Consider the following 25,811-nt stretch of genomic DNA (forward strand, 5'->3'; position numbering starts at 1 on the left):
ACTGGGCAGTGCCTTTCGTGGTTGGTAGGCCAGCAGAAGCACTGCTTGTCTTCTTGGATTCCTCTTCCTCCTCAGGTTTTTTCATTTCTCTGAGTCCCGGGTTCTCCTCTGACTGGTCTTACAAGGAGCAGGGCTGAGATGGCTGCGAGCTGCAGGACATCTTTAATAAGTACCTTGCAGTCTCTGTTCCTTCACATTTCTTACCTCTTCCCTTTACATTTCTTACCTTTCAAATGAATATGCTACGAAATTTTTTTATGGGAGTCTGGGGAGAATGAAAATGGTTTCGGAGTGCTTGTGTATTCCAGCAAAGAGCCTTACAAAAGGAACATCTCACATTGCTTACGTGTATTGTTACTTGCATGCTTTCAATCTCTCCCCTACAACACACACAAGATGTATTTTGTATTATATTCTTAGCTGTTTAAATGCAAATGTCTTGTCAAAAGAACCTAAGTAAAAATAATTCTTGGCTCCTGCTGAGTTTGAATCCCATGCCTTCCTCTTGGGTTGCCTGCTTATACCGTTATCCCCTGAAGCACAGTGCGTACAGACTGGAAGTAGCTCCTTGGAGCACTGTGTTGAGAATTTTAAGGCCGTATTTAAGCTGTCCTTGGGCTGTGTGCGCAAGTGTGTTGTGATCCATTAGTGATATCTGCCACGGGGTGTGAGAAGGAAGTGGGGCATGGTGGTAGATAGCTGCCAGACTTGCCTTAGATAACCCTACTCTAAATTTCTTTGTATCTCATATAGTGCCGAGTGCTTTTTAACTAAGTATATGCTCAATAAATATTTGCTCATGTTGCACTTTTTTTTCTTTTTCTTTCTTTCTTTCTTTCTCTCTCTCTCTTTCTCATCTGGAAACATGATTATTCAAATAAACAAGTATACCCACAAGAGTATGGCTACTGGCACTGCAGCTTATTTTTGCAGAGCTTATTTATTTATTTATTTGAGAGAGAGCTTGAGAGCGCGGTGGGGAGGGGCAGAGGCAGAGGGAGAGAGAGAATCTTAAGCAGGCTCCATGATCAGCTTGGATCCCGACATTGGGCTTGATCTCAGGACCCGGAGACCTGACCTGAGCTGAAATCAAGAGTCAGATGCTTAACTGACTGAGCCACCCAGGTGTCCCAAACTTTGCAGAATTTATTTATTTATATATATATTTTTAAAGATTTTATTTATTTGACAGAGAGAGACACAGTGAGAGAGGGAACACAAGTAGGGGGAGTGGGAGAGGGAGAAGCAGACTCCCCACTGAGCAGGGAGCCCGATGCGGGGCTCAATCCCAGGACCCTGGGACCATGACCTGAGCCGAAGGCAGACGCTTAATGACTGAGCCATCCAGGTGCCCCCCAAACGTTGCAGAGTTTACATAGCACAATGAAGTGCACTAAGGTTTAATTTCTGTGCTCTCTCCGTCCTTAAAAGAACCTTGGCTAAGCTTTGCTTCATAGTTCGAGCTCTGTGCAGTAGATGTGGGAGATCTCCTCTGATGGCTCCTCAGCAAATGAGAACACATCTTTATTATTGTTCTTAGCAGCCCTGATGAGTACATTGGAGTATTTCCAAGGCCTGTTATATAAAGGTGGCTTACTGTTTAAAGCAGTTTTAATGATTACGTATCCAGGTAGTGTTCCAACTGTTTACATATATTAGCTCATTTAATTCTCACAAACCCAGCGCAGTGGTTACTGTTATTGTCTTCATGGCTCAAGCTCAGAGAGGTTAAGTATCTTGCCCAAGGTCACACAGCTGCTAAGTGGTGAAGCCAGGTTTTCAGCTCTTGGCAGTCTGACCTTAACCTGTCTAATTAGTGAGGTTCATTGAGCCCCTGAGTAAAAGGCAGAAACTTGCATGTCATTGGGAAGTTCCTTCTCTGGGCCCTGATTTCTCCAAATAAAGGGTTGGGCAGGATGGTTAAGATCCTTCTGAGTCCTAGCTTATTTGACTCTAAGTTACATATTGAAGATATTTTTAAACGACTCTAGTACCCACCATGAAATTTGACCAGTAATCTATGCATGTGCCACAGATACACAGATTGAAGCAAAGACTTGAACCTTCTCTCAGCACATACCAGAATTATAGCTTGTCAAGGGGGAGAAACTTATTTTCCCAAACAATTAGAGGACACTAGTAATTATGTTTGATTACATATTGAACAGTTTTCCTGTTGTGTCAACCCATTGTCTTAATTGTGCTTAAGAGCAGCAGGCTATTATTTTGAGGTCTGTGAGGCTTAAAATTGCTTTTTGTTCTCAGCATTGGGGGCACAGAAGAGTTAAGAGCACGGGCTCTGGACTCAGATACACTTGGTGCAGATCCTGGATCTGCTGCTTACTAGAAATTGGTGGCCCGTTCCTTAACTTCTCTAAACGTTGGTTTCCTCACATCGGAAATAATAACAGCCTCAACCTCATGAGGGTATTGTGAAGAGCGCAGGGCATATACACGGGGTATGTAGTGCAGCATTTGGCATGTAAACTTTTCAGGTGTTGGCTGTCATATTGTATATTACTGATTGATTAGATGTTACTGATGGGCAGTCTCTGGACACATTCCAGGCTCGAGCGCTGATGGGTAGCCCTATCCAGGGTGGATCTGGGCTCTAGCCTTCGTGAATTGCTGCGTTCTGTACTAATTCTGCCATTTCAGGTGTTTTTGTGTCTACCTGGTTTCAATTTAACGTCTATGATCTCATTTTCTAAGGACAGGTAGAATGGAGCTAAGAAACATGGTCAACCATTGAAGAAGTCGTAACTGTGAGTCGCCTGAAGAGAACCACAGAGGAGTAAGAGCTAATCCTTGTATTTAGTTGGAAAACTGTCTTGGTTGTTGACAATTTTAGGCAGCACACAAACATGGCCTTGGGTGACATTGAATTACATAGTGACAAGTTATTTCCTTTTTATTCCCTTTTCAGTCCTTCTTTTTCTGTCACAGAGAAAGCCTCCATTTGGTTCTAGGCTTTAATCTCTAATACTTTGGAATTTCCCTTTTAACAAAAGGAAAGAGCGGGTCTTAGGTTTGGAGCCCTTGGCAGGCAGTGGTGTCTAGCTAGAATGCATTCCTATTGCTTTGTTTTTGTTGTATGTATTTTTCGTGCCTTCTCTTAGAGCATGTGATGCTAACTTTTCGTCGATCATAGTAATGCGGAAGTTTTATTGAAAGTATATTTAAGGAAAAATGAATTGACTTAAAGAAAAATGCTAAAGCAAGAGTTTGTGGACGGTCCAGGGTGATGGCAAAAATTGTGGTGGGGATGCAGTGGTTGAGAGAGCGACAGGCAACAAAAGCTTTTCCCCAGGGAAGGCCAGCGTTCAGAAAGAAGAGAGTAAGAGCCGGCAGCAGCCCCCAGGAGAAGGCAGAGCTGTAGGACAGAGCCTCCTGGAAGGGGGAGGCGGGCAGGAGGGGCGGATGCTGCAGAGAGGACAGTATAGCAGTGAGGGGGGGGGGCACGGGGGGTGGGGGCTGTTGGCATTGCTGGATGGACCACAGTGGGGTCTTTGCTGCCACCAGTTTAGCAAAAGGAATGAGTTAGGGGAAGGAAGCAGGGACTTTATTATACTCACCCCCCCTCCCCCAAAGCCTGGTGAATAGTTGAAGTAGAAACAAGAGAGATGGGAGGTTTTTTGTTTTTTAGAATAGCAAAAATGTGCACATGTTTTTAGCCAGTGGAGGAGGAATTGGCAAAGGCGTGTGTGAGAGGGGATAGATGGAGCCAAAGTCAGGGCTGTGGAGGGGAGCGAGAACAAAGAGAAAGGAGCAAGGACAGAGGAGACAGCAGGAAGTCACCTCTTCTCCCATCAGTTGATTCTGCAAGTAAATTTTATCTAGTTCTTGATGTTTAAATAATTCAGCAGAAAAGGAGGGAGGAGAGCAAGTCCTAGTGCCTAGAGGGAAGCAAATGGCTGTGAAGGTGGAGACCAAGGGGATCAAAGCAAACTCTGGATCATTGATCATTTGGAAGTCCCCGGGAGGGGGAGCTTGGAGGGGGGGGAGCTTGGGGAGGGGGAGTTCAGGGAGAGGGAACTCGGGGAGAGGGAGCCTGGGGAGGGAGAAGCTCAGAACCGACCTCCCTTACCGTAGGGAGGGGTGGCTCTCAGTGTGATAGTGCTGGAAAGGAGAAGGACAATGAAGTAGCAGCGGCCTTCAGACCTGTGGAAGGGGAATTAGAGGGAAGCCACCTGTTTGAGGCCCTCAGGTGCTGCCTGGTGAGGCTCCTTTAATTAAGGAAGCATGGTAGAGAGAGTTGTTCCCTGAAGAGGGGCTTATCGGCCTTCAGGGGGAAGTGGGAAGTCTCCTCCCCTGGTGTCACAGAGACTTCCTTCTCCTCAAAGAGACGGCCTGGGAGGGGCAGCTTGCTCTGCTTCACCGAAGGCACTAGCTGTCTGTTGTGAAGGTCCTGGGCTTCAGACACAGGAGGTACTCATGCACCCACGTGGGGAACTGTGCGTATGGCCCAGCTCACTACATGACGACTGGACCCCAGGCTTTGCCCATTATCCGAGAGGGCTGAGGTGTCTTCTTGTCTGATTGCTGTGCCCATGTGTTTGTGTCCCAGGCTAAGTCAGATCATGGAGCATGTGGGAACAGAGTGGCCATTGGGATCGTAAGTCCTTTGGGACACATCTGATCCAGGGAGAAAAGGAAAGTCCTTTTGTGTGTGTGGCCCTAAGCCCAGAGCTTCCTGACCTCATATCCTGGCCTGTGGGCACCAGTGGAAGGTCGCGGAGAGAAAGGTGAGGAGTTGACAGATGTGGAGCTGCCTTTTGTGGCTTAGGTGGCCCGGAAGGAGGCAGGTGAGGAGGCAGGTGTAGACATCACTATCCCTCGCATCCTGCTGTGTGGTTCGGAGGTAGTTGAATGGTTAGAGACGTGGGCTGTGTATGCAGCGGGAGCCACTCAGCAGTCTCTCTTAAGGTAAAGGTAATTTCCTGTCATTAGGTTCATCTGCACATCAACCTCATGGTCTCCAGACAGAAGTCGTTTGCCTTGTCTCTGTCTCAAATCTTTCCAGCCTAATTAGTTACTATTGCTACCATTTCCATTAAAAGTTTTGGCTGGCCTGGCTTTTCTTTTATTTCAGCATTGCCCACAGTCACAGATGTGGAATTGATCTGGAAAAGCATTCTAGTGTTTACCAGGCTGAAAATTAGACTTTTCAAGGCAGCTCAGACGATTACTTGTGGAATCACTATGCATATTCATTTTCCAAAGAAATGCTTTGGAGACAGAGGGGGTAGGTAAGTCCTGGCTCCTTCCCTCCAGAGAGTTGCCACTCAATTGGGGAAAAGGCATATATCCTCAAAGACAGAAAATAACCAGAAAAAAAAAAAAAAGACTTACCAGTGGGTGGGATTTGAAATGGCCCTTGAAGAAAGAGTAGGGTTAAGAGGAGGCATTTGTGGTTTGGCAAACAATTATAGGGGACACCAGAACTCCCCAGGGTCCAGCAAGATCCCACTGTCTGGACATTCCTTATCTCATTCTTTATCTTCATCTGCCAGGCTGAGGGTGGAAGCCTTTTCTTCTATCCTCTGGGGAGATGGAGAGCAGCTGTCTCAATTTATTTTAAAAAATATCGTGAATATGTTTTAATTAATCACCCTCCAAGATTCTTTTCTTCCAGACAAAACAAAGCTAGGTCTATCAATCCAGTTTCTTATTTCTAACCCTTCAGTCATCTTAAAGAACCACCTGGCCTTAGCAGAACAGAACAGACATTAAGAATTTGGGTTCTTGTTGGGGCACCTGGGTGGCTCGGTCGGTTGAATGTCTGACTTTCGATTTTGGCTCAGTTTGGGATCTCTAGGTTGTGGGATTGAGCCCCCACTTAGGGCTCTGCACTCAGCGGGGAGTCTTTGGGATTCTTTCTGTCCCTCTCCTCTGCTTCTCCCTTGGCTCTCTCTCAAATAAATAAGTAAATCTTAAAAAAAAAAAAAAAAGAATTTGGGCCCTTGTTTTATCCCACACTTATTCACTGGGTAACCTTGTGCAAGTCATTTAACCACCTTTAGTAAAATGGGTGTCCCAATATTATCTACTCCATGGGGTTGTCTGAAGATTCTGTGAGGCCATTTTTGCAGTGTACTCCCCAGTGTACCTGGTTCTAGTAGCCGATAGTGTTCTCTTTTCCTCCCATTCCCCACATTACACTTAGAACTGGTCATAACTGTCTAGTGAGGTGCTGATGATTAGCACTGTTAACATTCTGAAGGCTGCTTAAAATAGAAGAGAGTTACTTTGCCTGAGACTTCGCATTTTTTAGGTTGACACATTTTTTTTTTTATTAGTCCTCTTATAGAATAATAAAATGGAATCAATCTGTGAAGTTATCTACATAATGAAGCCAATGTGGCATAAAAGCAATGAAGTCCCTGAAAACATCAGTCAAATTTCTAGTGTCAGTTTAACCCTAGCCTTTATAGAGTTTTAAAGGACCAAGGAGTGAAAAGCCACCTTTCCTTGCTGGTTCTTTGCCTCCCCTATCAGACTCTGGACTCTCGGTACTTAGGGAATGTGTTCTTCTCGTTCTTGGTTTTCTGGGATCTAGCAGGTTGCCTGACACAAGGGACCACCAATAATTATATGGTAAATAAATGAAAGTATTTTTGCCTAGAAAATTTTGAAAATAGAGGGAGAAACTGTAGTTAAGGAACAGAACCCTGGGTGGTTCCAGGAGTGGGTGTTATCAACTCCTGGTCACTCCAGCCATCGTGAATTCCATTGTCTGTGCAGTGAAGTCTCTTTTGATTTCATACGTGATGTGGTTCAAGGAGCATGGACATTGAGGTCAGACAGATCTGGGCTCCGTTGTGGATCTGTCACCTACTGACTGAGTGATGTTGGGGAAACTGTTGTCCCTGTCATATGGGGGTTTTGGCACCATTTCCACAGGATAGTTGTGGGGATGAAAGATGTGGGCATGAGCAACTCCGTACCTTGGGCACTCTCTTTGCCTTGATTTCTGGACTACTCGGATAACTCCACAGTTGGCATACTTTACCTCGGAGGTCAGAGGAGGAGAGGCAATCTCTGAAGAGTGTTTTGAGAATAAAGATAAGTAGGTCTTTCTGGCTTGGTCAGCCTTGCTGGGTTGACTTCAGTAAGCAATATGTGGCATGTGACTCTGGTATGGAGATCAGCGTATCATGGACATTTGCGGGAATTTCATCGTGTGCTTCTTTGTCATCTCTATTTGTGGCATGGGCCCACCTCCTGACTCTACCTCACATCCACCCTCTTCTTTCCATCTGCATTGCCCGTTCCTTAGTCCAGGCTGCCCCTCGTCTTTCTGGACTCCTAAATGACCTCCTAAGTAGCCTCCCTGTTTGTCTTCCCATTCCCTCTCCAAACACCAAGTCCTCGCAGAGCAGCTAGGGTAGTACTTTAGAAACAGAAGCCACATTGGGCCATTCCTTTGCTTAAAAGTGTATTACAGGATGTATGACAGGGCTTCCTAGCACTAGGCCTCTGCCTGGCTCTTCCTCCATCACCTCATACACCTTGCTCCTTGCGATGTCCAGATACACCAGCCCACTTTCCAACACTTTCCTAGCTCAAGGCGGCCCTTTTTATGTCACCTCTACCTGGAGCACTCTGCCCCTTGCTCTTCCTGTGGCTGGCAAAACTCCAAGCCTGCGCTCTGATGTTATGGGCTCAGAACCCTCCTCCCTGACCCTCTTCATTTCCATCACATCACAACACTAGCAGAAATTATGTTATGATTTGGTTGCTTATTGCCTGTCTCCTCCCACTCTGTTAGAATGGAAGCTCCACAGAAACAGGAACCCACGTCTCGTCACTGCTGTGTTCCCAGTGTCTGGAGGAATGCCTGGCACATGAAGGGTTCTATCAGTATTCACTGAATAAAGCAGTGAGAAGAGAAACTCTAAATCTGTAAGAATATAAAGAGTACACTTATCACGATGAGCACTGAGTAATGCACAGAACTGCTGAATCACTATATTGCACACCTGAAACTAATAGAACACTGTGTGTTAACTAACTGGAATTAAAACAAAAACCTTAAGGATATATGAAATATGTTCAGCTGTGTGGAGGAGAGTGCTGGTTATACCAGTGTTTAAGAGGTTGTGGTGATATTGAGTGGAATCCGAGAGGGGAGCTCTCAGTGCTCACATGTATAAGAAAGAAAGTGATGTTTCTGGGCTCGTAAGGGACAGGAATCACCACTGATGCAGAAACCCTTTTGGATTGCGAGGGCATCTGGGCGAATTGGACCTCTGTGGTCCGGAGTGTGGGATGGCAGGAAATCGTGAGCTTTGAGATCAGATCCTCCTGCCTCTGTCGCTTGTTCGCTGTATGACTGTCACTTGCTATCCTATTTTCTTACTTCCCCATATATAAACCAGGGACAATAACACAAGCCTTTCAGCATTGCTGTGGAGATTAGAGGTATTCTATGCCTGGCACAAGCACTTACCTCCTCAATAAATGGGAACTCTTATTTTGCAGTGGAAATTTTCAAAATACTATAAATTCAAGTCATGGCATCAGGAATTCATTTTAATTAAACAACTGTTTAATCATTTTTATTTTATTTTTTAAAGCATTTTTAATAATTGTCATAAATGCTGTAGGGAATCCAAATATGGATAAGATAGAAAACATGTCCTAAATAAATAAATAACTGAATATCTAAAAATAAATAAATAACTAAAAATTAAATAACTAAAAGGGTAAGTTAAGTTATAATGTTAATAACAAATCCATGTGTAGTACTTTGCAATTTGTAAAGTGATCTTTGTATGTTTTTTATTTTAAAAGAATAGCATTTTATAGACTTTATTTTATTTTTTAAAGTAACCTCTACACCCTACATGGGGCTCAAACTCAGAACCCAGAGATCAAGAGTCGCATGCTCTACCGACTGAGCCAGACATGCACTCCTTATATGCCTTCTATGAGTTGATTCTCACTTCCACCACATGAAGCAAATGTAATATGGGCTTCATTACCCTTTGCACGTCAGGGACCTCTCTGAACCTGACCTTGTCACTAGTAAAATGCAAAGAGTGGTAGTTACGTTAGAGAGTAGTTGTGAGAAATCTGTGTGATGACCCAGGAAAATCATAGGGTCTGGCAGGAGAGTCATTTGAATATATTATACCTCTCCTGCCCCAATCTCTGACCTTGGATCCTAACTTCTTTCCATAACATGCTGCTTCCAGATGACTGTAATATGGAGTAGTTTGTGTCAGAGTCTTCCTGGAAGAGTATAAAGTGCCACAGAAGTTGAAAGAAAGAGAGAGAGAGAAATGACATCTATTTGAGAGGCTCAAGAAGAGCCTTTATCTTGGGAGAGATAACATTTGTCATGGGGCCTAACGACCAGGTAGTGTTTTGACAGATAACAAGGTGAAGGTATCAATATGCCATTCCATTAGGATAGTTAGAGCAGTGAGGTGGATGCATGGAAGTCACTGCAAGCACATTGCTTGGGTGTTGGGTAGGGAAGGATTCGTCTGGGGAGGGGGTTGGTAGGTCCCGCACTGTGGAAGGCACCTATCTACAGGGCATACGTACAGTAGGGCATCTTAGCAAATGGTTGAATGCCATCTTTAGGAATTGGGTCAAAGCCAGATGGATTTGGCAAAGGATGTAGAATAGAGGTAGGAGAGATAAGCAGACCCCTACAAGGCTTTTGCAGAAGTCTAGGTGAAAAGTAGTAAGGGTAGTTGAGATGCCAGGCAAGAGATAGACCAAATAAATGAACCACGACTCTGGAAGCGACTGGGTGATGGTGGTCAGGGAGAGCTGTGGGCAAGGTAGCTTGAGCTTTTCAGCCTAGATGACTGGGGACAGTGGTAGACAGAGGTGGATGGTTTGGGAGAGGAGGAGGAGGAAGAAGAGGAGGAAGAAAGCAGCGAGCTCCCTCTTCAACATATGTTGTTTAAGGTATGTGGGGACCTCCAGTTGGAGGTTTTAATCAGACAGTTTTGGGGCTCAGGGTTAGAGATGGACTTTGCATCTTCTGCGCACAGCTTATGGCTGAAACTACAGGAGTGTTTGAGCTCTTCCATGGGGGTGAGCACAGAAGAGGAGGCTGCAGAGGAGAAAAGAGGCTCAACAAGAGGGAGGGCGGGTCTGTTCTTTATTTGGAGTTGGCAGCAAGGAGAACTAGTGTCAGAAGGAGGAGGAGGAGGAGTCAAGAGGGAAGAGGCTGAGCAGAGTGCAGCCTGGGGTGACAGCAGATCAGAATTTCACAGGTGTGTAGCTCTAACTGGTTTTTACATTTTGAGGACATTGTGGGCTGTCAAAGGTCTTCAGATTTGATGATTAAGAGGCTGTGGAGCCCTCTAAGAAAGCAGCTGAATGAGGCAAAAATTGGATGGCAGAATGTGGGGTGGAGGGGCGAGGAAGTAGGGACAAGACCGACTTCTGGGTAGTTTGACAAAGAAGGCAGAGAGGGGCAATAGTCTGAGGGAGGACACAGGAAAAAATTCATAGAAGAAGAAAACACAGGCTCCTTCCTTTTCCTAAAACATGCTTATAAAGAGGGAGATATTGAAAGGAAACAGAGTGAGAATTGATGAACACAGGGTTCCCTTCTCAAGGGAGAAGGTATCAGGAAGCAGCCCTTCAGCTAACTGAGTTGTGGGTGTCTATTAAACAGTTATTACCCTGGATAGTTGAGCAATAGCTGTTTGGAGTAATTGGTTTAAACAGTTTTTTTGCTGGTCCCTCCTAGGCTGGATGTGAAGGAGGTGGCATTTGGCTTTGCTGCCGTCTCCCTGCCACCCTGATTTTCCCTGCTGGCCCGGGGAACTCCTCCAACACACATACCACACACACACACACACACACACACACACACACACACACACACACACACTCTTCACTGAAATGAATAATTGGTTTATCTGGGTTCTATTAACTAATGAATCTGATAAGCTAAGTGCTGCTCCTGGCAACAGACAAGAGCTATTTCTGATGACAGTTAGCCTTCTAGAGCCAGAGTCTCTTTTGTTGTCTTAGCCATTAAAGTTTCACAGGGTGGAACTTCAAGTCAGGAAGGACAGGCAGGGCAGGCAGAAGTGTGGGGAGATTTTGCTCGTCCACTCTTACCTTGTTTGTGCCCACCCAGCCCTTCTAGTACCTTAAGCACTGAAAAATATGGTGCCCGGTCCTCCAAGTAAAATTTAAAATCTTTTAAAAGATGCAAAGCTTCTATGCCAGCTACACTTAAGAAAGCTTCTTCTAGATTTTCTGATTACACAATTGTGGCTGAATTCAACAACAACAAATCTTAATAAAAATTGTTTTTTGGTGCCCCAAGTACTTCATCTATCAGTTGAGTGATCTGCCTCTGCCTCTGTGGACCAAAATTTGGTTCTCCTGGATGAGGACAGAGGCCCATTGGACTGGGATGCTTGCGTCTGTGTATTCCGAGTTCCAGCCTAGCCATCCTAGACTTAGCTGGCTGGTGAAGGCCTATTTAGGGTTTGTATCGGTAGCCCTTTTTGGTGCTGGTGTAGTCTCATGCAATGGGGGTGACACTTTGAACACCAAACGTGACATAGCTATGCTGAACTTGATGACTGTTGCTGGTTTGCGCTGAACTTGATGACTGTTGCTGGTTTGCACTAATGTAATTATTCTACTCTATGGAACATTTTTTGTCCTGTGTTTTATGGGAGTTATTTTATTAGTAATAAGTAAAAGCACACCATTGCACTCTGGGTTATACCGCATCAGGTTTTAAACCCAAATGCATGGAATTCTTAGAAAATCTATGGTTGAGAGTTAAAATATGTTCTTGGAGGATCAATGACAAGATGCAATATGGTGTTATGGGTAGAAGGCTTGGCTGGGAACCAGAAATTCTGCATCCTACTGTCAGCTCAAATTGTTGCCTTCTACATGCTCATGGGAAGTGATTCTCCATTCCCAGAAAGGGAAGCTAATTTTCCCACCCAGCCTGTAAAATCATGAGGTACAAATGGAGACAAGGGGTCTGGACATACCATAAGAGCAAAACTGTGGTCTAATACATGGGAAAATTAGAATTCTATAAGCTGTTTCTGAAGAGTGGAAAAAAAATTAATGGAATATTAGTTCTATTTGTAGTAAATATTTGCAGTGCACGTTTATCAGAAGCCTCTTATGCACCATACCTAGCCAAGTGAAAGCCTGGGCAAAAGTTTTATATTTCACCTTTTAACTAAAGGGAAGACACTTTGCCTGTGCCACCATGTGGCTTCCATCTTGGAGATGCCACTGTGCGTCTCGGCCTAACTGGGAGAGGTTGGCAGGATGACAATTTGACTGGATGACACAGGGCTGTGCCAGGAAGCTGCCCCCAGGGCGATGCATCCCAGAAAGAGGGCTTGGAGTTTTCTGTGCTATCTTCCACTTGGCAAACTAAGTCCTACATTCTACCTTCCGTGGAACGGCTTTACACTCTCTTTCTAGTGAGGAAAGTTTGATTTTTTTTTCAGACTTGACTTGGCAGAAAACCAGATCTGCTGAAAAAACTACAGCAGCAATTTTTACTCATTTCTCCTAAGTATGTAAAACATCGAGCTCACGCCAGTTTAAAGTTTACCTTCTCTTGTTTGATATGTGGTCAAGGCTGGAGCTGTTCTTATGGGGAAAATCTCAGAACATTATTATTGCATGTTAGAGCCGGAAAGATCCAGTCTTTCACTTTATAGAGAGGAGGAGGCCCAGAAAAATAGACAAATTGTTTAAGGTGACAAAGTATGTGAGGGGCGAGGTGCTGGACTAGAACCAGTTCCCCTGACTCAATCTACTAATCCCTGCATCTTGGCAAATTAGGACACAGAGCAGTTAAATGGAGAAGACTGGGGGGGTGGGGGAGGTCATTATATTTTGATATGACATGAAAATCACCTATAAATAAGCACCTTATTTTTGCAACACAGATTCCATTAATTTCTTGAACAGAAGTAACACTTCTGTCTTCATTTTGCCTGTTAGCCAGGCAATAATTCTGAATTTCTTCATTATCACTTGGGCAGTTCGCTTTCCCAGAGTGTTTTTTTCATGGCTGTCTGCGGTCCTGATGGTGCTTGTGTGTCCACGCAGCGGGACATTTGGCAGAAAAGAAAGAATTTTAGCCTGGTTTCCTGCAGGAAGAAGGCTTACAAGATTCATTCTCTTGTGTTGCCTTTGTTCATTCTTGAGACATGGTTGGCATCACCATGGCAACTCAGTAGAAGCCAATCGTTGCTTCGTCGGTTTCATTATAGCCTCTCCTGGGAGCAGCCTTGGCTTTGGCCAGAACTGGCACCAGCTGCCTTCCTTGGGGCACAGAGCCAGTGTGGGGAGGGGGATGGGAATGTCTGGGGCTGGCGCTGGCTTAGGGTTTATATCCTCAGTCACAGAGTCATCCCGGCAGAGGTGAGGGCAGGCAGCAGAGCGGGGAGGAGAATGTGGAGGTCTTCATCCTGAGACTACATCTGTACATTGGCAGATTCATGGACGCGGGACAAGATATAACAGTGTTGGGAAAAAACGGATGGTCACTGCCAGGTATGGGTTGTGCACAGTGGAGTTTTTTTCTGCTTTGGGAATTTGCAGCCCAGCCTCAGATAAATGGGAAGGTGGGTGGTGGGGTAAAAAGGAGTGAAGGGACACAGAAAGACACGATGCGACTCCATGACTGCTGAAATCTTGGAGGTGGGGGATGAGAATGGTCAGCAACAAGTAAAGTTTCTGAGACACTGAAGAAATACAGTGAATAATGGTTTCCTCTCCCCCCAGCCCCCAGCACTGTTTCATGGTGTCTTGCCACCCTAACCTCCTTGGTGCTCATCTGGCAGGACTTAATCATCATCAGCAGCAGCAGACTTTGACTGAGCACCTACTCGGTACCATTATGTACAAGGCACTCTGCTCGGTCAGGGCCTTCAGGAGGCTGTAGTGCTCCTTTGTGTAAATCGGAAATTGGTAATCATCCGGGCAGAAGTGGCCCCATGGGCCCAAGACTTGGCAAGTGATCAGCACCCTTTTATGGAGAAAAAGGCACTCTTTTTTCCACATCAGTGTCCTAGACCCCCAGCTTGTGGACTTTTAACAAGGATTTCAATTTCCATTCACCCCCTTGTCTGGATATCAACCAAGTGTGATGGCTCCGTATTTGACAGTGATTCAACACATCCAGACTCCCTAAGGAACTACTGAATGAAAGAGCAAAATGTCTAGGATTTTGTCTTACTTTGGGCTTCGCCAGAAGCAGGCACTGAGGCAAGGATTCAAGTGCAGGTTTCTCGGGGAGATGAATCCAAGAAACACTGAAGAAGAGTGGAGAAATGAGGCAGGGAAGTACAGGAAACCAATATAGCGTGTGTCCTCATGAAAGTTACCACCATGGGCAACCGGGTTTCAGCCCAGCGGGGAGCTCTGGAACCAGTTTGGAATACATGCCTCAAAGGGAGCTAGGGTTTTTACCCCCACTCTGATCAGTCATTGCATGAGGCTGCTACAGCCTCCTGAAGGCCCTGGCCGAGCAGAGTGCCTTGTACATAATGGTACCGAGTGGGTGCTCAGTCAGAGTCTGCTGCTGCTGCTGCTGATTAAGGCCTGCCAGATGAGCACCAAGGAGGTTAGGGTGGCAAGACAGCATGAAACAGTGCTGGGGGCTGGCGGGGGGAGGGGGGAAGGAAACCATTATTCACTGTATTTCTTCAGTGTCTCGAAACTTGACTTGTTGCTGGCCATTCTCATCCCCCACCTGGGATGTCTGTCCTTCTGGCCTGCATCAGGTGACAGGGCTCTCGCAGCCAGAGAAGCCCGCCGGCACAGAGATGCATGCAGGTGCTGGAGGTCAGGCCAGCCTGCATGGAAATGGTGAAGATTGAGAGGACATCTGCTTCATGTTTACAGTTGGTGTTATCACAGCAGTTTCTGGAAGGCTCCAAAGCTGTAATAGCAGAGTTGGTGAGTCAGTGAGTACCTGCACAAGACATAGCTCCTCACCTTTCCTAAACACTATTTATGGCTGCACATTAAAATTTTATTTATTTTTAGAGTACAGAAGATAACCTTGGAACAGTTAGTTTTGCTAGGACCCTCAGAAATTAAAGGCCTCATGGAGCTGAGCTTATGAGTTGCAGACCTAGGGCCCTGGAGATGCTTGAGGTGTGATTTGGCATTAGGGTGTTGTACGGGCTTCAGGATGCCAAGTCTCTGAGCTGGCACATTGTGAGGGATTGTCACTTATTAGTATCCTTTCCTTTAAGGGGTCACTGCTTGCTGAGTTTGGTGTAAACTTGGTATAAATTGGTCTAAACTTTTTATTACAGAATAACACTGACCATGACTTAAGCATCTTCTAGAATGCTGGGCACTATAGTAGATCCCTTTTTTGCCTGAACATACCTAATTTTCACAATACTGAATTGTGGATCTTATTGGCTCCATTTTACAGATGAGGAAACTGAGCCTCAGAGAGGTGGGAGTTACACCCATGTTTATGTGAATTCATTTACACCATATGTTGGTATGCTGCCTTCCTGGACAATACTCAGTATTAGCTACTGGAGTGAGGAGCACAGAAACCCTATCATAAATCCCTTTATACGTCCTTTCCTTCTAGTCCACCATTCCCTTTCCTAAAGCACATGGGTATGTATAATTTATCGTTTCCAAGAGATTATTCCCTCATCTGGACCACTTTGTACATGTTAAGACAGCAGTACAACGGTGTCTTACAATGCCTAGAAACATCTCTGTATCCATGATATATGTTGAAATAAGTTTTATGATGTGTTAAGTGTCAATTATAAAAACTCATGAGGGGCGCCTGGGTGGCTCAGTCGGTTAAGCGTCTGACTCTTTTTTTTTTTTTTTTTAAGATTTTATTTATTTATTTGACAGAGAGAGACACAGTGAGAGAGGGAACACAAGCAGGGGGAGTGGGAGAGGGAGAAGCAGGCTTCCCACTGAGCAGGGAGCCCGATGTGGGGCTCGATCCCAGGACCCTGGGATCATGACCTGAGCCGAAGGCAGACGCTTAACGACTGAGCCACCTAGGCGCCCTAAGCGTCCGACTCTTGATTTTGGCTCAGGTCATGATCTCAGGGTTGTGGGATCCAGCCCTAAGTCAGGCTTAGCGCTGGGCATGGAGCCTGCTTAAGATTCTCTCTCTCCCTCTTCCCTCCTTCCCTCCCACTCTCTCTCTCTCAAAACAAACAAACAAACAAAACCAACTTCTCCTGAGATAAAAATCAACATCACAAAAAAATGCCACGTGGTACTCACTAGGATGGTTATAATAAAGAAGACAGTAACAAGGATGTGGAGAAGTTGGACACAGTGCTGGTGGGAATGTAAAATGGTGCAGCTGCTTTGGAAAACAGTCAGTTCTTCAAAAAGTTAATTCCTATAGAGTTACTACATGACCCAGAAATTCCACTCCTGGGTATATGAAATGAAAGGAGAAATGAGAACAGATGTCCACATAAAAACTTGTATATGAATGTTCATAGCAGCATTCATAATTGCCAAAAAGCGGAAACAACCCAAATGTCCATCCTGCTGATGAATGGATACATAAAATGTGGTTAATCTGTGCAATGGAATATTATTCAGTCATGAAGGTGAAAGCTACAATATGGATGAACCTTAAAAACATACTAAGTGAAAGAAAATGTTAGTCACAAAAGCCACATGTTATATGCTTCTATTTATATGAAATGTCTAAAACAGGCAAAGCTATAAAGACAAAGTAGATTAGGAAGATGGGGAGTGACTGCTAAGGGGTACAGAGTTTCTTTTTGGGGTGATGAACATGTTCTGAAATTAGATAGTGGTGATGGTTGTCCGATCTTGTGAAGATTCCAGCAACCACAGAACGTACCCTTTTATTAAAGGGGTGAATTTTATGGTATGTGAATTACATTTCAATATAATAAAACAAAACAAAACTTGTTTTGGCATGATATTTGTGTTGATAAAAAATGAGTATCAACATTAACCAAGGACTTCCTGCTTTTTAGTTAATGTTTTGGAAACATTCTTTCAGGTTGTTACCAAAGCCCTTCAGAGTCCGTGAGTTTATTTAATTTCTCCTTGTGCAAACTAATACAATGTTTTAGTGATGTCTTAACCTTGGATACCTTTGGAGTCCTTCAAGTCAGGACAAATGTGCACAACTTTTAGGAAGGAAGCACCTCTGTCTTTCTCTTTCTCTCTGAGATGAGAGAAAAAAGATTTAGACAATGAACACAGCTCCCAAAATGAAACAAAGCTATGATGTTGACGCAGGCAGGTCTCTTGGGCATGGGTCTGTCTGGTTCTGGAGGACGGTGCCAGGTCTAATGCTTCAGGGAGGCAGATTTAAATCAATATAAGGACACAGCATTCCAACAGTTGGAGCCAGTTGAGTTTCGAGAGCTCATCGTCGCTGGTGAGGGCTTGTGGAGATGGGAGTTGCGCATCGAGAGGAGGCTGGAAGGGCTGACTTGTAGGGTCCATATTAACTCTGAGAGGCCGTGATTCTCGTTCCCTTGCTTTACTGCTCCGGTTCTCACAGCAATGACCCTTTGTTCAACGAACTAATCAACTGTGTGCTTGGAAATTAGAATTGATTGGGAGGAAAGCAGGAAAAACAAAGACCAGAGGCTCATGCATGTTGTTTCTTTGATGTTCAGGGAGAACAACTGATTCTAAAGCCAGAACTTTTAGAACACTAGATAGGGAGCCAGGAGGTCTGGATTCGGGGCACCTACCTAATTGGCTGGGTGACTTTCTGCAAGCCATCTACCCTCTCCTGACCTCAAGTTTGTTTATTTGTAAAACACGATGTTGGGTTGGGCTGACCTTGAAGGACTTCTAGGCTCTGAAAAATTCTAGAATTTTTCTTAATAACCTCCAACTTTTCATAGCCAAGTCTCACACATGCTCACTCATGCCTTTTCCTAGGCTCTGTTTGTCCTTTGCCTGTTTTGTTTTGTTTTTTCCTCGCATATATGAACTATTTAATTATGATTGAAAACCACGTCCAGTACTGCTTGGTTGCTTGCGTCTCTGTGTGCACCACCATGCCCCTCACCACTGTGCCTCAGGAAGGATGTTGGCAGGAGGGGGTCTCCCTCTTTCCCAAGACCAGCACAAAAGCCCCAACTTCCACGAAAGGCTCATTACATACAGAGGGGAGGGGTTCAGCCCTTCTTGGCTGCCGCTTTCCTCATGGCTGCAAGACGTTGCCCAGCTCGTCTCTCTTCGTCTTGGCACAAATGTGCGTCCCCATCCTTTTCTTGATGAACTTGAGGGCGTGCTTGTCCTTGGAGACCTCGAGTAGCGCCATGACCCACCGCTTGCATTGGGCGAAGCCGCACACCTCTCAGATTGTGTCTCGCATGAATTTTGTGTGCTTGGTGAGGCCCCTGTGGCTGTGCCTTGGCTTGTTCATATTCGTGGTCACCTTGTGACCCTTGTTGAGACCCACAGCTGTAGGGTGGCACAGAGCCATGACTGCTGTTTCTCACGGGCTCCTGTTTTTAATTTCTTCTGTTGCCACATGCATGCCCACTAGTTTTCTTGCCAGTCTTGCCCTTCTCTGATCTCATGCCCTTCTTTCCTCGGTGGTTCCATGTCAGTCCCACCTTCATGGTCAACACTTCCTCGACTACTGTAGGCTATAGTAGGGGTCTCTGACTCTTGTCACCTCATGAATCACTTCGCTTCAATCTATCATATTAGTTCTAAGCATCTGCTGTTGGTGTATCTCCTACTTTTCCAGTAAATCATAAGCTGCTTAGGGAAACAGCCTGGTGTAAAGGAAGAACACTTGAAATCAGAGACTTCAAGTTATTTCCCCAAAGGGCCTCAGTTTTCCAGTCTGTGGCGTGGGAATAGTGACATGTACCTCATGGAGCTACTGTGAAAATGAAATGAGATAAAACAGAAAAGGGTTTGGATCATCATGGTTGGTGACGGTGTGGGTAGTGGTTGGTGACAGTGTGGGTAGATGGCACTGAGAAGGTGGCCAGGAGAGCCTGAAAGAATTTGTCATCTTTTGTACTTTCAGGACACCTGGCACAGAGACTGAATGATTGTTCTCAGAAATCTGTTCCTCTTCCTAATACTCCTCAGTGTCTAAAGATAATTCCACAGAGCGAGTTTAAATCTTGCTGTGGAAATTTAAGGGTTTTTTTTGTTTGTTTGTTTTTGTTTTTTACCCCTGTGTCTTTCTTTCTTAGTAATGATAGAGAAAAATCATTCAAATAATTGGGCACCTTTGGTCCCAGCCCTTGGTTGGTCTTAGAGATTATTATTAGATTACTTCTCCATGACCTCTTCTTGGGTAATTAATTTCAGTTTCCTTAACATCCCTCCTGGTGCCCATCTTCTAAATGTTGAAGTGGGTCTTTCGCTTTCCTCCATCTCCCAGAGTAATATTCCTTCCAGGCTGGGGAACGGTTGTTGGGTAATGGGTCAGATCAGATGAATTAAGAGGCAGGTTGTATGGTTCATGGACACTTTGCTCTCAACAACTTGATAGGAAGTGGTTTGAATTTTTTTTTTTTTTTTAATTTTAACTATAAAAATGTAAGAAACATCTGCTGTTATTTTTTGCCTGTGATCCTGGTAAGTTATTTAGTTAGACTGCTCCTATGCAATTAGCTGCTCTCTGTGGAGGCTTTTGTGGCAAAGCTGGGCTATTTTGTTTCCAGTTGTAATGTATATGGAGTGTGCGTGTCCCGTCCAGATTCCTTTCATAAACTGCGGCAGGTTTGCCTCCATGCAGTGAGCTCTTGGGATTTATATGGCTTCTGTCTTAGCTGCATAAATGCTTTAATTGTAGTGGTCCATTCGATTGGTTGAGAATACATCACACACTAATTGCTATGGAGCAAACCGAATAGGGTAATGTGATAGAGAGTGATGCCAGGATGGGGGTGGGGCTGCTTTAGTTAGGAGCATGGAAGCCCTCAGAGGAGGAGAAATTGGAGTTGACATCTAAAGGGTGATAAAGAGACAGCCAAATGAAGATGTCTGGTGAACCAAACGAAGATCTGCAGTGAGAGAATTTGAAGGGGAAGGAAGTGAAGAGCAAAGGCCCCGAGCCATGGAATACACTGAGGAATAAGCTGAGGAATAAAGGAGTCCAGTGGGCTACATTGTAGTGAGGCAGAGGAGAATGCAGGGAGGTGGGGATGAAGAGGGTCTAGTCTAACAGAAGCCAGTGGAGGTTTTTAAGGGAGGATTTGATATCATTTGATTTGTAGTTCTAGAAAGCTCACTCTGGCTGCTAAGTGGAAACTGGATTGTTAGGAGCAAGAATGGTGTCAAGGAGGCCAGTGAGGAGACTATAGCTGTTGTCCAGATGAGAAACCATGGCGGTGTGGGCTAAGGTGGTGTGGTATAGATGATGAGAAACGATCAGTCTGGGATATGTTTGGGATATGGAATTTATGGGACATACCTGATGATTTTCATCTCTTACTCAGATATGGAGCACTGGATGATTCATTTTTGGCCAGTTAAGTTTTAGATGGCTAATGGAATCCAAGTGGCAATGTCCAGCGGGTGATTGAGTATCTGAATCTGGAGCTTGGATGAGATTTGAAGTCTGAAATGTTCATTTAAATTATGTGAAGGTCAAGAATGTAGACAGAGAGGAGGCTGAGGTGTCTGAGTCTGGGATACAGCGTCGTTTAGAAGTCGGGAAGAGACACCAGCAAAGGACTCTGACAGAGAGGAGCCAGAGAGATCAGAGAACCATGTGTTGAATAGGTGCCTGGAAAGTAAAGTGTCTCCAGGAGTAACTGGTGCCCTCATCATTCAGTTTCAAGTGTTAGCACCCTGCACCCATATTAAAATGTTAGTTGAAAGATGTATTCCGTAGCTGCACATTTAGTGACAGCCAGAGCATGCTGGGCCCAATGCTTGTCCACAGAAACCCTCAGCCACAGCGGGATCAGAAACAGGGAGACTCTTGTCTCCTGGGGGCCAGGGGAGGGCGGTTTGCCGAAGTCTCTCAGGGTTTGTGAGATCTTCATACCATTACCAAAGTAGCAAAGAGTAATTTGTTGTTGTCATTGTTAAATGGCCGTTGTATATATAGCTCGCATGGCTAGGCCACAAATCAGTTCTTGGAAAATAATCTGTAACTAAATTTTAATTCTCAATTTTAATTTCAAGAGTCGAAGGTTCACTTAAAATAAAAGCCTATATAGCCAACTCAGTGTATGAAAAGACAAAAACTCTTTTTAACTTGCTTATAGTCCAGTCCTGATGAGAAGTTTCAAAACAAATCATTTTCTAAATTTTATCTTTTCTTGAAGGCAGTTTCTGTTTGGGAGTTAACTTCAGCTTATGGAAAATTGTTGTATTATCTGTTTGTCACTTGATAAATGATATTATTTAAATGAGTAGTAGAGATTTCTTGCTTTCTGCCTCTCTTCAAGTGAACCTATAATGTACTCCAACAAACAATTTAGGTTGAAGGGCAAAGTTGGGGAGTCCTCTGTTTTTTTTGTACAATTTACTATAATAGGCCATTTTTCCTGCTGTAGTTAGGTGCATGTTCTCCAAAACCCAAAGCATGATTGTTCTGGAAACAAGATGGTTTATTTTGGTGATTCTTATCAAGTTTGGAGAAATAATGGATTTGTTGGAAATTAAGCAAAGCTACAGTTTCTTTTAAGAAGGTTCAATGGATGACAAATACTTATACAAACTCTGTAAATGTTTATTCTAACCTTTTACCTTATTGACATTTAGTTAATTTTATGAATAGATAAAGCTAATAAGAGTGTAGTGGGCTGATAGTTGGCAATAGATAGTGGTGAGAAATGTTCTCTTGGTTATTCAACCAAATACTTGGTTCACTAATTGAATGAGACTGCTGGGAACAAAACAGCAGAAAATAACCCCTTTCCATAAGTTTAACAAAATGACTGACTCTGCTGCTTTGTATAGAAATAAAATCTTGGGGCGCCTGGGTGGTTCAGTCAGTTAAGCATCCAACTCTTGATTTTGACTCAGGTCTTGATCTTGGGGTCGTGAGTTCAAGCCCCATGTTGGGCTCCATGCTGGGTGTAGAGCCTACTTAAAAAGTTTTTTTATGGTACCTCAAAATTCTCCATTTCGTCTAAGACCAAACTGTGGAAGTAGCTCATTTACCTGGTTGGCTCAATCCCATTTTCAAAGACTCAAAGCTCAAACATAACACCTGAAGCATAGGACCTTACCTATGTGCAGCACTGCCCACAGTCATGAATGAGTACAACGCCACGCCAGTCTGACAGCTGGGTACTTTTGCGTGAAAGTTATAGGATGTAACAAGCCTTGTCCTTGGGTCCCTCATGAGCAGTTATCTTTTTGAGGCATTGGCAGGACTGTCCTGGGGTAAAGGGTCCTGGTGTCCAAGCCACATGTAGGAGGTGCAGGATGGGGGTGAAGGAGACTCTGGGCTCTCCTCTTTCCTCTCCTGCCATCCCCTCTAACCACTAGGGAAAAATGAAGATGAAGGGCTGCTTGGGTGGATCGGGCTGTGGGAAAGGGCAGGGAGGGCCACCCCTTGTCTGGGTGGTGATGGTGGGAAGAAGGCATTGTTGGTGGGGCGGGTTCTCCTTTGGAAGAGGCTGTGTCTGTCTCAGCCACCACCTTCCATGGTCCTCAGAACTGTGCCTGGCACGTAAATGCCCAATAGCTCCTTGGTGAACGTTGAGTGGTTGGGGGTCAGGGCTCATATAGACCAGGGCAGAGCTTCTTCCCTTCCCTTCTGACAGTTACTTCCTTGAATGGCACATGGCCTAGTGTCAGACCAAACCCTAAGATCCTACACATGGGGCAATCACTTGATTTATTCTTCAGAAGAGCCCTCTGTGATTTGGAGGCCTCCATCCAGTTAAGGCATCACTTATACATATGAAGACAACACTAGGATTCAAAGCAGTAATATCTTGCTGTGAAGAGCAGCTTCTTAAATTTGATCATGGCATCTTCCCATTGAATAAAATCCAAGCACATTCTCTTGGCTAAGAGTGCCTTGCATTAAGTGCCTCCTGATTTCCTTTCTCACCTCCTTTTGTGCCACCCTCTAGTTCCTTAAACACTCCAGACCCCTTCCTGTGTGCTCTACCCTCTGCGCTGTCTTCTGTGTTCTTCCATGGCTCTTCACTTGCCTCAGTCTTTCTGATCCTTTAAAGATCCACTTAACTGGCATTTCCTCAGGGACGCCTGCTTTGCTCTCTCCATCATCCCCTCTGTCTCATTATTTTATACCTAGGCATTTTGTAGTTCCCCGGGTGTTTGCTTTCTTGTTTAGTAGCTTTCTGCCACACTTGAGTGAATGCTTTATAGGCCGGACTGTTTTCTGATTTGTTTAGCCTCTAGTCTAGTCTCTGGTTCAGAAGCTCTCAAAAAATAAATGAATGGATGAAGCCGCAGCCTACTTTTCATCAGAAAAAGTGTTTCAAGTAAAAACAAAAGAAACCTTTTTTTTCTTTCTGAGATTCTCAACATGCAAAACATATATGCCCATCATACATGTGTGTTCGCACTGCAATAATTCCCTAGTCTTGGTATGGAACTGCCTTCAAGGATGGGGTTTGTGATTTAGTGCCTGTGGTCTAACTACTATTAGTGCTTTTTATACCTAAACTTCTAATGTGTTTTCTCTGCCCTTTCCTTTCGTGTTTTTTAGCAAGGGAAGCCATATGTCTTCGATAGAGTGCTGCCTCCCAGCACGACCCAAGAGCAGGTTTACAATGCGTGTGCAAAGCAAATTGTCAAAGGTAAGTGCTATTTCTTTATTTCCTCCTGGGCCTTTCAGAGTAATTGAAAACATTATTAAGTGATATTTGCAGCCTAGGAATCAATGTGCCTTGACTCTAAGCAGAGGCCTGCTAATTGGAAACACTGAATTATTGCCCGAGCTCTGGCCCTGATTTGCTATGATGTCAGGCAAGTTCTTGAACCTCTCTATACCTCCTCGCCAAGGAAATTTCTTTCTTTCTTTTGCCACCTTTTTGACAGAGTTATTCTGCCACCTAGAAGCTTAAAAGCTACGGTCACACTATTTCTGTAACGGTTTTAAAATACTGCTGTAGGTATAAGGCCTCCTTTTTACTTTGAAGGAGACAAAAATATATATATTTCTGATGCTCCAGTTGTATATTTTTGGCTGATTTATTTTGTTCATCTGTCTCTTCAGGCAGAAGCCTTACACGTGGAAAATTCTTGGGCACCAAGGAATTTTCTGCAGAATCATAAAATCACATCACCTTGTTGGTTGTTGAGCAGTTCTTGCTACTCAGCATTCCTTAAATATACTTTCGTCTAACCCACTTTCAACCTTTCCACCCAGAGACCAACATCTGTTCCTCCAAATAGATAGCCTGAAGCCTAAAATTGTCTTAGAGATCAGCTCTTTTCTCTGGGACTGGCCTTGGCCCTGAAGGATTTGTGTCAAAATCACAGCAGGGAGATGAAGCAATTTACACATTGCTCTACCTTGCTCTTTCAAATCAGGGGCAGGCTGGAGCTTGCCTTGGGGGAGCTCGCCATCTGGCCAGAGCCGAGGGGCATCTCCTGCTACTTTGTTTTTCATCTTCGAATCTTAACCTTCAACTCTGAATGCTATGGCAGTTGTGCTCTCAAATGTCCTGATGTTGCCACCTTTATAGGTAGCTGTAGATTTAAAGAGCAAAAAAGCAAAAACAGAATTCAAAAAGCACCTCGTCATGCAAGATGTGCTTGTTTTTGGAAGCCGAGCTGACTAACCTAACTATTTGAAATTCATGAAAGCCAGCCCTGGGTGCATCTGTTAGATTAGTTCTGACCCTGGACACCTGCGTGGGAGATTCAGTCAGTATGTAATGTTCCTCGCTGAGGTGTATGGTTGTTCAAATTCCGGTTGCAGACATCAGTTAATTTTGAAGGTCTTCACAGTAAGATCATTACAGAAAACAGAAGAGAAAAAACATGCCTGAATTTGGGCTCTTCTTGAATTAATACTGTGGGCCTGTATCTGGTGGTAATGTTTGTTTTCTCCCTACTTCTATTCTTTTGTATCTCTTCCTGTCTAAAAATGTTTTCTCTCTCTCTCTGGAGTGTGTTGTTCTGGTTTGCTCCTAGGCAGCCCTCCTTCCTTTCCATTAGCAGACTCTTCCTTATTTTTATTAAAGTAAGATTAATCACATGTGAGCCATAATTTCCCTCTTTTTCTCTCCCCTTCCATTATCAGAACCAAATAGTATTTACCGCGTGCTGTGCTACGCATGAGGTCCATTTAAATACATCTCTAAGTTGATGTTGTAATTAGAGATGGATGCACTCCAGTTTTAAAAAATCCTGTGATTAACAAACAATCAGAATCTTTCAGTCTTCATTACTGGAGAAGTTGGGTCTCTTTCAGTGTTTGGTTTTTCTGTAGTATGAAATGTCAGAAATAGGCAGTCCTTGGAAAGTTCTTGTGAAGATGTGACCTAACTGGATAACTTGAGGCCCAATATATGGTGAGCCACAAAGAAAACCATTTAGGGTAACGTTAGACTCTGACATGATACGATAAACTGATATTTTTCAGGCACTATAAATGTAATGTGAGCATACTCATTTTGTAACAATAAAGAGTTCTTTCTTCTTCCTTGAAAGGAAATTATTAGGGGCTGACGAAGGCCTAATTTAACTTTTTTTAATATCCACTGAGGCTAGCATGAGGGAAAGTGGCTGTGTTATTTCTGCATCAGCAAGGTAAAACACAGATATATAAGAAAGAACTCCTTGGAATAGTTACTAGGTACAACTGAGGTTTCTTTTGCCATGACAAGCCCTATTTAAATCAGGAAAGGAAGGTGGTG

The 25,811-nt window shown here is 44.2% G+C and overlaps 1 protein-coding gene and 1 pseudogene across 1 annotated transcript in view; one reads left to right on the top strand and one right to left on the bottom strand.

Moving 5' to 3' along the window:
* Positions 1–25,811, top strand: part of KIF5C (kinesin family member 5C) — a 147,013-nt gene that overhangs the window by 24,039 nt on the left and 97,163 nt on the right. Inside the window, exon 2 of the mRNA XM_036092566.2 lies at positions 23,654–23,744. Coding sequence (XP_035948459.1) covers positions 23,654–23,744 — 91 coding nt within the window. The remainder of the gene's footprint in view (positions 1–23,653; positions 23,745–25,811) is intronic.
* LOC118535928 (large ribosomal subunit protein eL36 pseudogene) lies at positions 18,152–18,469 on the bottom strand (annotated as a pseudogene).

Source organism: Halichoerus grypus, chromosome 4 (assembly GCF_964656455.1).
Source record: "Halichoerus grypus chromosome 4, mHalGry1.hap1.1, whole genome shotgun sequence".
Taxonomy (NCBI): domain Eukaryota; kingdom Metazoa; phylum Chordata; class Mammalia; order Carnivora; family Phocidae; genus Halichoerus; species Halichoerus grypus.